Raw genomic sequence first — 14,980 nt, 5'->3', positions numbered from 1 at the left:
AGAAATGGGGCACACCTTCCAATACTGACAACTACACACTAAAAAAAACTTTTCTTAGTACACATTCTAGGAACATCTCCCTCTCTCCTCTGTTTCTCTTTCAGTCTTTGCTCAGTTTACGCAGTGATGGCGTTTCAGCTTTCAGAAGAGTGGAAAGCTTGCCCCTATATTTTTCTTCGTCACTTAAAAAGTAAACAGTAGTTGGGAAGGAAGGAACAAATGAAGACAAGAAAGTTGTTTTATCGCACAGATTTTTCTGGTACATATTTTTAAAAGTCTGTAACTGCCCTGCAATCAACGTGTGTGACTTTAAGAAGACATTAAATCATAAAAACACTAAATAGGTGGAGTGACATAAATAACTTCGTACTATCATGATCATGCTTTCCCTGAAACAATTTATGAGATCGACATTACATTTGGAATTAAGGTTCACAATTTTGACTTTCTACTTAACATTTATATGTATGTTCCACTTTCATGACTTAATTTTCCAGTTTTTGAGGGGAGGTGGCAGACAAGGTTATAGAAAGAAGGAGAAAATGCCAAATATGACAGAAAATTAGCTTCTAAGAAATAACCACATAAATGAAGCAGCCTGCTTGGTCTTACATTTATTTAAATAAACCACCTTTTATCAGTGCCAGTAAAAAAGCAGCAGCATTCTTTTATCTTTTAAAGCAGACAATTATAGAATTATATATATATCAGAAAATAATCAAAAAGGTACTTATTCCAAAACAAATATCCAAAAATCCAATGAAGCTGTCCAGTGGCAGCCACTAAAATAATCTTCTCTGTATTATTTTCTTTGAGTCATTTTTAAAATAAGCAGCCAGCTATCCATCTCTAGGCACTGTCTAGATGAGTTTGCCACAAAAGCCACTTATATTTTTAGAAGCCAAAGTCTTGACAAATCAGTTCCTAAGAACATAATTTGTTACACATCGAAGAAAGCTGAAAACACAGACCTTGGTTAAAGAGGCTTCCGTATCTTTTTGTAACCTTTCCAAATGTAAGTATGTGGGAAGAGTACCCATAAATTTAAGTTGAAACTGAAACACTTAGAATATTTCCAATTTAAAATACATTAAAATGTGGTCTTTGAAAGGAAATGAAAATGGCTTTTTAAGCATATGAAAAGTTGCTCACCATCACTCATGAGAGAAATGTGAATTACAAATGAGATGCCATTTTTCATCCATCAGATTGGGGGAGAGGGTAGTTTAATAAATCATCCTGTGGAGAAACAGGCACTCACATACTATTTGGTGCAGGCATAGAGTAATACAACTCTTTGGCAGGAAATGTGTACATGTCTACCAAAATTTAAATTTCACTTTGCCTTGGACCCACAATTCTACTCTAAGGAATTTATCCTACAGACATACCCATGTGCACAAAGAACTATGTATGAGTTTATTTACTACAGTATTACCGGTGTCCCAGAGGAAAACTTAGTGTACATCATGCTACACTGTGTGTATATTTACCTACTCAAAAAAATTAAAATTTGAGGAGAAGAGAATGTGATCCATACAGTTGAGAAATTAGAAGTGTTCTGAACTCCCCTACAAAGGAAACACTAAACCACCCTACAAAAGATTCATTCCAAATCCTTGTAATAAAATGCTGCGTTCAGATGGCTTGACACAGCTGCATTAGTGAAAGCTCCTTATCCTAGGATCCTTTTGGCTCTTTAATAAGCAAAACCCCTCGTTGGAGGTCCACTGTGGGCCTGAATTTCACTTGACAATCAGCAGCATTTCAGAAAGATTCCAATTTATTCCTTGCGAAAACAGATCATATATAAATGTAACTGTCACTCTCAGAAACAGGGCTGCATTATGCTGCAGATTTAATACAGACTGGAAGCATGTTCCCCATGTCTTCTCCAGCAAATCTTGCCAAATGGGCGTCTGAAATGTCCTACTGAAACAGGTGGTGTCTGAACAGAATTGGATTTCTGCCTATAGAAACCCTAGTTTTAACAACTGCTGTGGTTAGTTTTAATTTTCAGTCCTCAAAATTAACTGCTTGCCAGTGATTCAGAAATAGGACTGAACAACATGTTTAGACTTTGCCCTGTTTAATTGAGGAAAGGAAGGAAGGAAGGAGGGAGGGAGAGAAAGAAAGAGGGAGGGAAAGAAGAAAGAAAGGCAGTAGGAACAAACAAACACCCAACACCCTACCACTATCCCATAAAAAACAACAGAACCAAAGCAGGCCATTTGGTTTCCAGGCAAAAAAAGAAAGAAACTGCAAAATAAACTTGATTTTCCAAAGATGCTTGCCTATTTTGTGCTTTCTTCATAGAAGCACAAGGATCCAACTACCTTGCTGGACATATATGTGAACTCTTCTAAGGAAACACATAGCCTTGAGAAGCGTTTAATCTGCTCAAAATTCAGAATTAAGAACAATGGTAATAATCTATTTTTCTAATGAAAAGTTACATCTTACAAAATAATATTCCAAGCCCTTTACACAAGCAAAATACAAACAGGCACTTTATACAAGCAAAATACAGAGTGCCAACACCTTGGAGAAAGAAACCACAGGCTAATCTTTAAACACAACACAGATCTATCAATGCGCTGGTCACACTAACTGGTGCTAAACATGTTTTCCTGTGAATAAATGTTGAGTAGCTTACACTAAATAGCAAATCTTTTTCACCATACCTTTAAGTGCCTGATATAAAGATGGTTAAGCATCTGTTGATATTCTAAACCAGTAATTGAGGGGAAAAGAACTAAGGTACTGGGTATCTACTATGTGCCATACACCATGGTTACACGTTCCCTATGAGGAAAACACTGCCATATTCGCCTCACAGCTAATAAACTGAGATACAAAAAGATGCAATGGTTTTTCCCAGGGTTACCCAGCTTGAAGATGATAAAGGTTTTATCCAAACCAACCTGACTTTAGAACTTTTCCAATTGTATCACACTTCTTTCCAACCAGAAATTCAGAAAGACAAGTTAGTAGAACCATAAATTTTAGTTCCCCAACATACAATATCTAATATAGAGTATATGTTTACTTTGCCAGCACCTCAAAGAAAAGTTCCTCTTCTTTCATCTGTCTTATAGTAACAGATGTCAAACTCTTCTGCAATATTTTCAGTATGACTGAATTCCAGCTACTAAAAAGTGATAAGTGAATAGAGAGAAAATTACCTGTCATGATCACAAGCCTTTAAATCTTAATATCCTAATGAGCACAATTTGAGAATCACTGATCCAAAAGGGATCAATCAGTTCATTCTTTAAAAATGGGAAATACATAGAAATATCTCAGCAAATACAGAGGTGCTTCTCCACAGAGTACATTTGGTCCTTTTGCTTAAAATTAAAAGACAGATTATGTGTGATCTTGCCCTCAAAAGTTTACTGCTCACTGCTCTCTTCCCTCTACCAGTCAAAGAATAAAGATCTCAAAGGAAATATCCTCCCTTAATATAATAATATACTAAAATTTATATAATAAATATGAATAATAATTTTTATAATAAGTTCTCAAGTTGTTCTTTCCCATTTCATAACCCCTACCCTCTTTTTCTTACTTAAAGCTTGACAAGGGGCTGGATGCAGTGACTCACACCTGTAGTCCCAGCACTTCAGGAGGCCTAATGGGGCTGATCACTTCAGCTCAGGAGTTCAAGACCAGCCTGGGCAACATGGGAAAGCACTGTCTCTACAAAAAATACAAAAATTAGTCAGGTGTGGTAGTCTGTGCCTGTTGTCCCAGCTACTCAGGAGGCTGAGGTGGGAGGATCACTTGAGCCAAGGAGGCTACAGTGAGCCTCCTTGGAAGCTACAGTGAGCCATGACTGCACCACTGCACTCCAGCCTAGGTAACAGAGTAAGACCCTATCTCAAAAAATAAAAATAAAAATCTACCAACCTGGGCAGCATAATAAGACCCTGTCTCTACAATTTTTTTTTTTTTAATTAGTAAATGTGGTGGCATGTATCTGTAGTCACGGCTATTTGGGAAGCTGAGGTGGGACGTTCATTTCAGCCTGGCAAGTCAAGGCTGCAGTGTACAAAAATCAAGCCACTGCACTCCAGCCTGGGCAACAGAGTGAGACTCTACCTCAATTTAAAAAAAAAAAAAGAAAAAAAAAAAAAAGGTTTGACGGGCTAGTTCCTAAACCAAATCCACAATTTCCCCAGCAAGCTCCCATGAGCTCTCCAATTTAGAGGAAACTACTTTCAGGGTCCTATAAAATAAATCACTCTGTATTCAATACTCTCAGAAAATAATGTTTAAGTCTAAATGTGCCCTGCCCACAATATTTTTTCTTTTATAACAAGAATGTACTCAATATTACGGAGCCATGTCACAGAAAAACACAGGGTACATTTCTTCTAAGGGGGACATAACACCAAGTTTTGAGAGTATTTAGGAAATAGTATGACATTGAAATTAAAAACAAAATCCAGTGAAAAGAATAGAATGTTACTGACCCCTCTCCCAAAAAAGTTGTTATAGGCTTATAGATTATGAAGTAGAAAAAATCTGCAGTTTTTCAAGATTCTCTGGCAAAAGTTCTTTCAAATTATTTTCTTCTAAGAGCTAAAAAAACATTTTTTCCAAGATGCTTCCAGCTCTAAAAACAACCTTTCTGATCTCTTGAAAAGCGACACTCAACTTTTAATAGCTCCATGTACTTTTTAGTTTAAAAGAAAAAAGTAAAAGAGAGGGAACCATAGTCAAACACGAAGTTTACTCCACCCATGCCTTAAGTTATATATAATGACTAGAAGAAGGGTTCAATTTTTTTTCCTTTTAAGGTAGAATATATACATCTATGTTGCACACATAATCTTTAGGTATAAGGAGGAAAGTATCCTTTCTCCCATCACAAAACGCAGGCCAAAAAAAAAAAAAAAAAAAGAAAAGTTTATCTGAAGACACAATCGTGAACTCATTTCTCACGAAATCAGAATGGCTCATAAGTTAGTAACACCATGATAGGCTGCATTAATACTAAGACAAGACAAATGGTTAAAGCCAGGTATAAATAATATAAGGCAGTCAAAAATCTAGGTAAGTCAAAAAAAGTTTATTAGTCTATTGATTTCTTTTTACATTTCTATAGAAGTTCATTTTAATCTTCCCATATGAAATGGACAAAATCTGTAGAATTACTATGATTTTTAATGAATTTTTAAGTGTTTATTTTACTGCAAAATTCACTGTGATTAGTCCCTTAAATAACTTGTAATATTTCAAATAGCATATGCCTGGAATAGTTCACATTTTATTATTTTAGAGTTGTCAAGACACAGTCTAATTCTAATAGGAAAATATCTGCTGGCTTCAAACAGCACTTAAACACAAAGAAGGAAAGTTGGAAGTCAAGAAAAATCATTCTGAGATAAAGGCTGAGTAGAGCACAAGATGAGAAATCAACTACAGACCTTATCAGGATGCAGTGCTGCACTTTGCTGCATTATCACTGACTGTAACCTCTTTTCCAGCTCACAGGCAACCCTCTACTTCTCTGGGACTAAGTGGTTGCTTTAAAAAGTTCTTGTGTCATATTTACGTTTTCCTACGACCCTTATCAGAAGCATGATGTACTCGAGTTCCATAATTTGCACACTCTAATTACCCACCCAACTACACAACCCAAAAGAGATAATCAGAAATGTAAAATGCCAAATTCTTAAGAAAAAAAATGAGGCCGATTAGGATGTAAAATGGACCAGTTGATTGTTAAGGGCATAGACTTAGGTACATAGCATCAACACTATACTCCTGATAACCATAAAAGGAGTAAAATAGAGTTACTTTTCCAAACAACTTCTTTAATAGTTTTATAATAAGTTCCTAATTTTAAAATAAGATGTGTTACAAAAGCCCATTTCTTCATGAAACTGTATTTCCCCCATAGAATACTCTAAGTGGCATTTCATTTCCAAAGCTGACCCAATACCCACTTTTCTACTGACATACATACAACAAGGAATGAAACATGGTAAAAGTACTTGCAATGCTTCAAACACATATTCATAATTCAGGTAAAAGGGCAGCAGCCTAGCAAAACAGAACTCAAAAAATAAGGTTCACATCACCCAGAATAGTCACACAATTATATATATGGGCAACTCTCTCATAAGAGGAACAATAGCTTTTCTTAGGTTCTCAAAGTGGTTGTTCATGTATCCAATAAAGAAAACTATGCCACAAAAAACCACCTCCTTCCTACAAAGCCCTCAGGTAGAGTTTATCAGTGATATAAGGCATCTTGGCGGGTTATGGTCTACAAATGCATATAGAAAATAACTTCATAAATAGAAAACTGTGCAAAAACCTTCCAGAGAAACTGGAAGTGAAGTGAAGATGATCCTGGAGAAAAGAACACATTTCAAAATAGACAGGGTGTGAAGTGCCCACATAATATGATACGTAAGTTCATGTGAAGTAGGAGCTGATGATCCCAGTGACACTCATTGTCAAATAGATTTTGACCAATCAATAGTGTTTGTACAGCTGACCCAGCTTCAGAAGCAAACATTCCAAATGTTTATGTTTGCAAGAGGTACCACTTAAAATTCTTTCCCATACTAGTCAAATCACAAGGGCAAAAATTTACAACACTTTTGCTACCATTACTTTAAAAAGGAAAATCCATCTTTTATCAACACAAAATTCAAACAAACAGAAATGCGTATTTAAATGACTCAAACATGTAATATGAGTGAAGATACTTTTTCTATTAATTGTGATCAAGAAAATTTGGATTTCTTTTTATATAATTTTTAATGTGACTTGCAACTTAACCCAAAAGTTTCTATAACTGATACAACACAGTTCAGATATTATTCTTTTCTTAAATGAGGAGAGTTTATTGCTTATTTGTTTTGGCATTTTGTCATAATTAAATTTGAGCTGCATAGATTTTAAGACTGTTTTAATACATAGTGTAATTTCAAACTTATACCTATCTAAAATATTATTGTCTACCTCTTCATCTGAACACATGAATCCACAATTAAGCCATCAAGTTACATCATCTCTTTTTACCTCTCCCAAAACCTTATTATACTTTTTAACACATCAGGAACTAGTTTTTTTTTGTTTTTTGTTTTTTAATAGGAATGCTTTTCACAAGAGAGTGCCACTTACCCCTCCTGCCTTCAGCAACTTTCTCCTAAAGTCCTCTGTGGGGTTGTTGAAAGTTAGCTTTTCACAGCGGAGGTGATTCACTGGTGGATGGCCTTCAAGATGCAGGAATAAGTCATAATCAAAGCGGACTTTCCTAGGTTCTTCCTGGAGGTTAACAAAATTTATGAAAGACAAAAGAGAGGCATAAGTGAAATTTTAAAAGCAAAATTTACTCCTCATAAGAAATAGAAAAGACCTAAGACATCTAACAGCTAAACTGTCAAAGCAGTACTGGGGGAAAAAAACTATCATGGAATCATCAATGAAACAAAATGGAAATATCTGACAAATTAGTTTCTTTTGTTAGGGGAAACGAAATGAGAAAAACTTCTCATCTTCCCCATGATCTTTTAGGTAACAGGATACCAGCAACACAGCCACCCAACTAGAAACCAAGCACATTCCTTCCTCTTCCCTACCCCACTACACTCACCATCAAAGGCTGCCATTTTCTCCATAAATATTTCTTCAAACAAGCCCTCTAACTCCTACTACTAGGCTCTTACTCATGGCCCAAACTACTATAAACTCTTTACTTTGGGATATATTCTCTTCAATTCCACCTCCATTCAGGCCTTAAGATTATCTGTATGAAACAAAAATCTAGCCATTTTCACTTCCTAATTAAAATTTCAACAGTTTCCAATGGCCATTAGGCTAAAAACCCTAATCTCACCTGAATGCCACATAAGGGCCTTCATAATCTGGCTCTTGGCTTCATATCCTACCATTCCCCTTCTCTCCATCTGATGGCCTAGCAATATCCCACTGCTGGTTGCTTCCCAGTACCTACCATGTTGTAGGTTACCTCTGGTTTCATTCTTGCTTTGCATTACTACCTTCACTGCCTACCTCCATTTCTCTACCTACTGCTTTACCTACGTAACTTCTCATCCTTCCCAACTTATGATTTCACTTTTGGAAAACCTTCCCTTAACTCTCAGCTCCCCACTGCCTCTCCTCTACCCTGTATGCATCTTTCTCTTACCCTTGCCACATCTTAGAATAATTGACTTCTTATTATCACCATTTACTCTGCTGGATCAGAAGATTGTTGAAAGTAGGAACAATGTTTGAATCATCATTGTATCCTCAAAAACTAGTTTATGACTATACACAGTAGAAATGCAGTAAGTATCTGTGAGATTAATAAGAATGTCATTTTTCTGAATAAATAACTAGGACAAAATAGCATCTTATGCAAAAGAACACAATAATTAGAATTTCATGATACCTAGGTTCAACTCTCAAGCCATTACTTAAGTTGACTGAACATTTACCCCTCTCTACACATTGATCTTTAGCCACGCAAGGTGAAAATACAGACTCAAGATAATAATGACAACTAATACGTACTTTAATATTCATCTCATTTAATTCTCACTGCTCTTTTTGGGGCAGATGTGAGCCTTGTTTTATTGTTACATTACTAATACATGATGAAACAAAAATGATTTGAATCCATTTCTTTTGACTCAAGGGTCTTAGCACCTGAAACTGTCAGAATATAAGAATTAACTACTCAAAATTCATGGTTTCCACTTCCTCATCCAAACTTCCCAAATCATAATCTCTACTCATTTCTTCAGTACTCCTTCACTTCCACTACAATCTGACATGAAACCTACTTTTTCTCTCTCTTATCAGGGTGCCATTCTCTCCTGGTTTTCCTCAAAGTTTACTGGCTGTTCCTTCTCAATATTCTTCATGGACTTTCTTCTCTTTCTTCGTTGACCCTTAAATGTGCTTTACCTTTCTGCAAAGTTTCCCAAGGAGATGACACCTATTCACAAGGAGTCAGTTCCGCCTGTGTGACAGTGACTCCCCTAAGTGTATCTCCAGCCCAGCTCTCATTGGCTGCCACATACATGTGTTCCACAGGTTGACTTATGGCAGCATCCAATTCATGCATATGTGTCTTTTGTCCTATCCTCTATTATCTTGGAAAACAGCAATTCTAACTGCTTGCCAAGGTTAAAATACACAAAAACCATTCCCAACTGTTCCTTCTTCCTCACTCACTACAGTCAAATTTTCTCTAAGTTCTATTTAGCATTCGTCCTTATGAACTTTCAAATCCACCTATCCTTTCCTCTAAGGCATAAATATTGTCCTAGCTTAGACCACCACCATTCTTCATTTGATGTCCTCCCTGATTTTGAACTTACCTCATTCTACTTCCCACAATGACCAGAGAATGAGCTTTCTAACACAAAAACCAGATTACAGCTTTCCACTGATATAAAAGCCTTTAATGGTTCATCATTTTCTGCAATAAAATCCCACTTCCTTGGAATAACCATTGCAGTCTCTTACTACCTTTCCTACATTTCTTTTGATATCTTACTATACTGTTTTCCCACACCTTTGAAGCATCTGCAGTTCCCCAATACTTCACATTAATTCATTCATTTGGCCTTTCACAAAGTAGTGCTCCTCAAACCTAAAATGTCCTCCCTCCCAGCATAGCTCCCCTCCTATTGCCTAGTTAATGCAAACTCATTATTCAAGACCCAGCTAAAGCATTAATTCCTCTGGAAAGTCTTTCTCACTCTCCCAATATAATCTGAATTAGACGTCCTTCATAGCATTCCTCTATTAAAGTAATTATCACATTTAGTTATGATCATTTTTTATTTATCTGTCTCTCCTCCAAGTTGTAAAACAGAAGATGCAACTTTAGAGTTAATTTTAAAAGGAGAGCGTAACTGGGAGCATAAACTAGTAAAGCCTTTTTGGTAGACATCTTGACAATATCTGTCAACATACTAAATACATATGATGTTTGACCCAGTAATTCTACCTCTAAGAATCTCTTCCATAGAAATATTCAAATATAGGTACAAAAATATACTCTAAAATGTTCATGGTAGCATTGCTTATAATAACAAGAAACTAAGAATTATCTTCATCATTACCATATAACACCATTCAGGTGTTTAAAAATACTGACTTTGAAAGGTATATTGGACTCGGGAAGGGGAACATCACACACTGGGGCCTATCATGGGGAGGGGGGAGGGGGGAGGGATTGCACTGGGAGTTATACCTGATGTAAATGACGAGCTGATGGGTGCTGACGAGTTGATGGGTGCAGCACACCAACATAGCACAAGTATACATATGTAACAAACCTGCATGTTATGCACATGTACCCTAGAACTTAAAATATAATAATAATAATAAATAAATAAATAAATAAAAAGGCATATTGCTAACTGAATTAAAGGCAAGTCACAAAAAAAATATTAAATCATGCCCCTGCCAATCTATGCTGACACACATTTTATCTATGCAAATACATGGAGGGAAATCTGGGAAGACTGTACCAAATAGTTAACAATCATTAAATGTAGTCAAAGGACTAAAACTCCTAAGTTCTATTCCATATACTTTTACTAAGAAAATACATACTCCTGTACACTTTCTGAAAGAGAAAAACATATTGAAGAATACATTAATTACCAGCATAAAAAGAATGAGGTAATATCAACATCACTTTATAGTCTACAACAGTCTAAAACAGAACAAAAACATCACTTTTCAATAAAACCAACGGTAAGCACCACAGAAAATGACTCTCCGAATCCTGAGTATGATTTTTTTAAGATTTTTTTTTTTAAGTAAGAAAAAAGTACTCATAAACTTGTGCTCTGGCCAACTGAGTATCTTCTCTTAGAAGGCAGACATCGATATTATGTCAGTCTATGCTCCTCAGAAAACATTCTTCTTCAAAGTTCAAATAAGAAAGCATGTGCTTACTCTCTGTATAAAAATAATACATTTCCTAGAGGTGGAAATCTGTTTTTGGCAATATCAAGTTACCCTCTCTCATTCTGCAGAAACTTCAGTCCTTGACATTTACTCTCTCTTTTATGAGATCATATTGAAAGAGAGAAGCATGGGATCCTTTCAAATATAAATCGATTATGTTTCAGTGTCCCTGTTGGTTTAGAGTTTCTGAAACACACAATTCTCACAAATAGGCTTGTTTTGTTGGACACAAATACAAAATAAGACAGAATTAACATATACAAACTCAAGAGACGTACTGACACTCTACTACCCCCTTGACCCTGACAGCTCAAATAAATGAGCAGAATTGAAGACGAGCTCATTACAGAAGCAGGAAAAACACAAGGATGGGAATGTGACCAAGGACAGGGTATCTTTAATATGTAGAATTAAGACTCTTCCACCATTACCTGGAATTATTTTTTTTCTGCTTTCCCTCATTCCTATGAAAACTCTGAACAACACTTTTTCATGAACCATTTAATATGGTTTGGCTGTGCCCCCACCCAAATCTCATGTTGAATTGTGGTTCCCATAATCCCCATGTGTCTTGGGAGGCAATTAGATTATGGGGGTGTTCTCTCATGCTGTTCTTATGATAGTGAGTGAGTTCTCACAAGATCTGATGGTTTTATAAGAGGCTTTTCCCCACTTTGCTCTGCATTTTTCTCTCCTGCTGCCTTGTAAAGAAGGACATGTTTGCTTCCCCTTATGCTAGAATTGTAAGTTTCTTGAGGCCTTCCCAGCCATGCAGAACTGTGAATCAATTAAACCTATTTCCTTTATAAATTACCCAGTCTCAGGTGTTCATAACAATGTAAGAAGGGACTAATACATCATTACTACAATGGATGTTTATTCTTCAAGACAGAGTTGAATAAACTCCAGGGATAAATAAAATAATAAATATACAAAATAAATAAATGAACACTCTGAAGCAAGAGCCTAGACCTATTAAATTTTTACCAATGGATCATTTCAGTAATACGAAAAATAAAAAATACATCCAGCTGGACCTTGGGGAATAAGCCAGACGCAGAAAGACGAGTACTGTCTGAGTCCATTTATATGAGATATCTAAAACAGATATTATGTAAGATTTTAAATTCATAAAATCAAAGACTGAAATGGTGGTTACCATGGGCTGGGGAGAGGGGAAAATGAATTGTCAATCAACAGGCATTAAGTTTCAATTAAGTAAGATGAATAAGCTCTAGAGATCTGCTGTACATTGTAACTATAGTCAACAATAAGGTATTGTACACTTAATACACTTAAAATTTAAGAAGTTAGATCTCACATTAGGTGCTCTTACAAGTTAAAATTAGAAAAAATACAGAAACAAATATATCTAGCTCAGAGATCTAGATCAGACTATAGTAAACATTTAGTTTCTAAGACATCCTAAGAAAACAACACAGTGGCAAAGCAGTAATTCCTTTCTTAACTAAGAAATTAGTAACATATAGAAAAGTACTTAAAATGCTATATCCATGTGCCCTCTACTGAGATTAAACAGATAACACTTCCAGAGATTTGCTTTATCTTTTTCTTCAAAGAAATAAAATTTGGCCAGTCGGGGTGGCTCACACCTGTAATCCTAGCACTTTGGGAGGCAGAGGTGGGCAGATCGCTTGAGCTCAGGAGCTCAAAACCAGCCTGGGCAACATGGTAAAACTCTGTCTCTACAAACAATACAAAAATTTGCTGGGGGTAGTGGTGCATGCCTGTGGTCCCAGCTACTTGGGAAGCTGAGGTAGAAGGATCACTTGATTTCAGGAAGCGGAGGTTGCAGTGAGCTGAGATTGCACCACTGCACTCCAGTCTGGGTGACAGAGTGAAACCCCATCAAAACAAAACAAAACAAAACAAAAGAACTTCATATGTGTAAACTTCTCCATTCCTCTCCTCCGGTAACTAATGCCCTTAAGTTCCTGTGTTGTCATTCCAGCATATGCTCTTATACTAAATACATACCTCTCCAGAACACCATTATTCATTTTAGTAATTTCTTTAAAAAATACACAAATGATATAACCATGTACATATATTTCTGCAACTTTTAAGTCATCATTTTTTGAGACTTACTCATGTTGCCACACTAAATACTGTACAGAATTCTAAGGATTACTTAATTACCATTTACTGATCCTCATCTCTACATAGGGCCAATTAGGTGTATCCTACTTTTCCATATTACAAACACTGAAATATATATGTATTATTGTGTACATGTGAAAACAGAAATCATTATAAAGTATGAAATTTTAAAGAAAGCCTAAAACTAGAAAATAGAAATAAGCTAATCTATATACTAAAGAGAACATCTACAATGTTCCACCTGTGTCTATTTTACAATGGCCACAAAGGAAGAGCTGTTTTTCATCTCATATGCTGCTTTCTTCCCTTATATTTTAAGAAAATAAAATCCCCCACAAAGTGAATATATGTCTTACAGTCATAATGACTACCCAATGTGCCTTCATTATATCTTGCTTTTACTCTGTTCCATGAATTTCAAGAAGACTGAATATGTGTGTGCGTGTGCGCACATGCGCGCGTGTGTGTGCGCGTGCGTGCGTGGTAGGGAGTGATACTTGCTGCCTCTTCATCCTTTACTTGTTCTCTTCTTAAATCTGGCATATGGGGAAATTCCAGTTATTTTTGTAAAGCAGGAAACTGAGCAATTCATAAAATAGATTCCTCTGCTTAACTCAGAGCTTGTACAAATGACCAGAAACGTTAAAAACAAGAAAAGAGAGAAGATACTTCACTGCATCATTATTTCCAAACTGAGGTCAATGCAATGTCAAACTAACTTTGCTGGTGGGAAGGCAGTGGCATAATCATAACCATTATTGTCTTCTCATAACAGATCATAATTGCCTATTCTTTAATTTCTTTGAGATAAGAACTCTGCTGGCTTGAAGGGCTAGATTGTTCCTATAATGTAGCCCAATCTCTAGATGAAATACAACACTGGATATGAGGATGTGACAAGAGGGAAGAAAAGCACCATATGATCTTCATCACTTAAACTTCTAAGATATTAAAAGGGTAGTGGGAAAGATGGGAGATAGAGACAGGCTCTAAATTTCTTCCCATAAACATACCGCTTAAATTAAAATTACACTGAAAAATGAGCAAAGGATATGAATAGTCACTTCTCCAAAAAAAAATACAAATGAATAATGAGCATATGAAAAGATGTTCGAACTTGTAAGTCATCAAAGAAATGCATATAAAACCAAAATGAGGTGTACTTCACATCTACTAGGATGACTATAATATACAATAACAAGTAACAAGTATTGGAGAAATTGATGGTGAAGGAAAAAGAGAAGAAATAAAAGAAAGCCAAAAACCATTTTCTTAAGGGAAACAGAACTTGAAATGAGAAAAATGAGCACTTCAATATGAAGGCATATCACATGAGCAGATATAAATACATCTCAACAATTTGATTTGATGACAAATATGTGAACAATTCAGTGGTATCACTACTAAGAAAGATAATTATTATTCTAGCAAAGAGTTATTGCTAGACAGCACAGAAGTTAGGAGTATAGCCAATGGAGAGAAAGACCTAGATCATGAATCTGGTTTTAACACTTTCTAACTGCTGAACTGAGCACTGAGACTGCTATAAGTTAAAAAAGCCAGTGTGACACTGTTCCAGTGGAAGGGACTGCACATTAAAGAGTGGCTTATCAGTGGTTCTCTTACTAAGCATCAGAAGGACTAGTAAATATGCAGATTCCTAGGCCCTACCTCCAGAGATTCTGATTTGATAGATCTGAATCTATCAAATTTGATAGGGTTGAATTTGAGAATCTCATTTCTAACCCGTTCTTAGGGTAATGCTAATGCTATCCCAAGGACCATATTTTACTGAGCACTGGTTTGGATAACATGATATTCTATTTGCTCAGTTCTTTAAGAGAAAAAAAAAGCCAATTACCTGACTTTTCAACAGGTTTTAGAAATGATATCTCTGGAG

At 35.9% G+C, this 14,980-nt stretch overlaps 1 protein-coding gene across 2 annotated transcripts in view; it reads right to left on the bottom strand.

Annotated features, from left to right (window-relative positions):
• Positions 1-14,980, bottom strand: part of MLLT3 (MLLT3 super elongation complex subunit) — a 285,685-nt gene that overhangs the window by 95,057 nt on the left and 175,648 nt on the right. For both annotated transcript variants that reach the window (XM_001108646.5, XM_015117619.3), the window contains exon 4: positions 7,147-7,290. In XM_001108646.5, coding sequence (XP_001108646.5) covers positions 7,147-7,290 — 144 coding nt within the window. The remainder of the gene's footprint in view (positions 1-7,146; positions 7,291-14,980) is intronic.

This window comes from Macaca mulatta, chromosome 15, assembly GCF_049350105.2.
Source record: "Macaca mulatta isolate MMU2019108-1 chromosome 15, T2T-MMU8v2.0, whole genome shotgun sequence".
Lineage (NCBI taxonomy): Eukaryota > Metazoa > Chordata > Mammalia > Primates > Cercopithecidae > Macaca > Macaca mulatta.
Note: the sequence above shows the minus strand (reverse complement) of the source record. Positions and strands in the feature narration are given on the sequence as shown.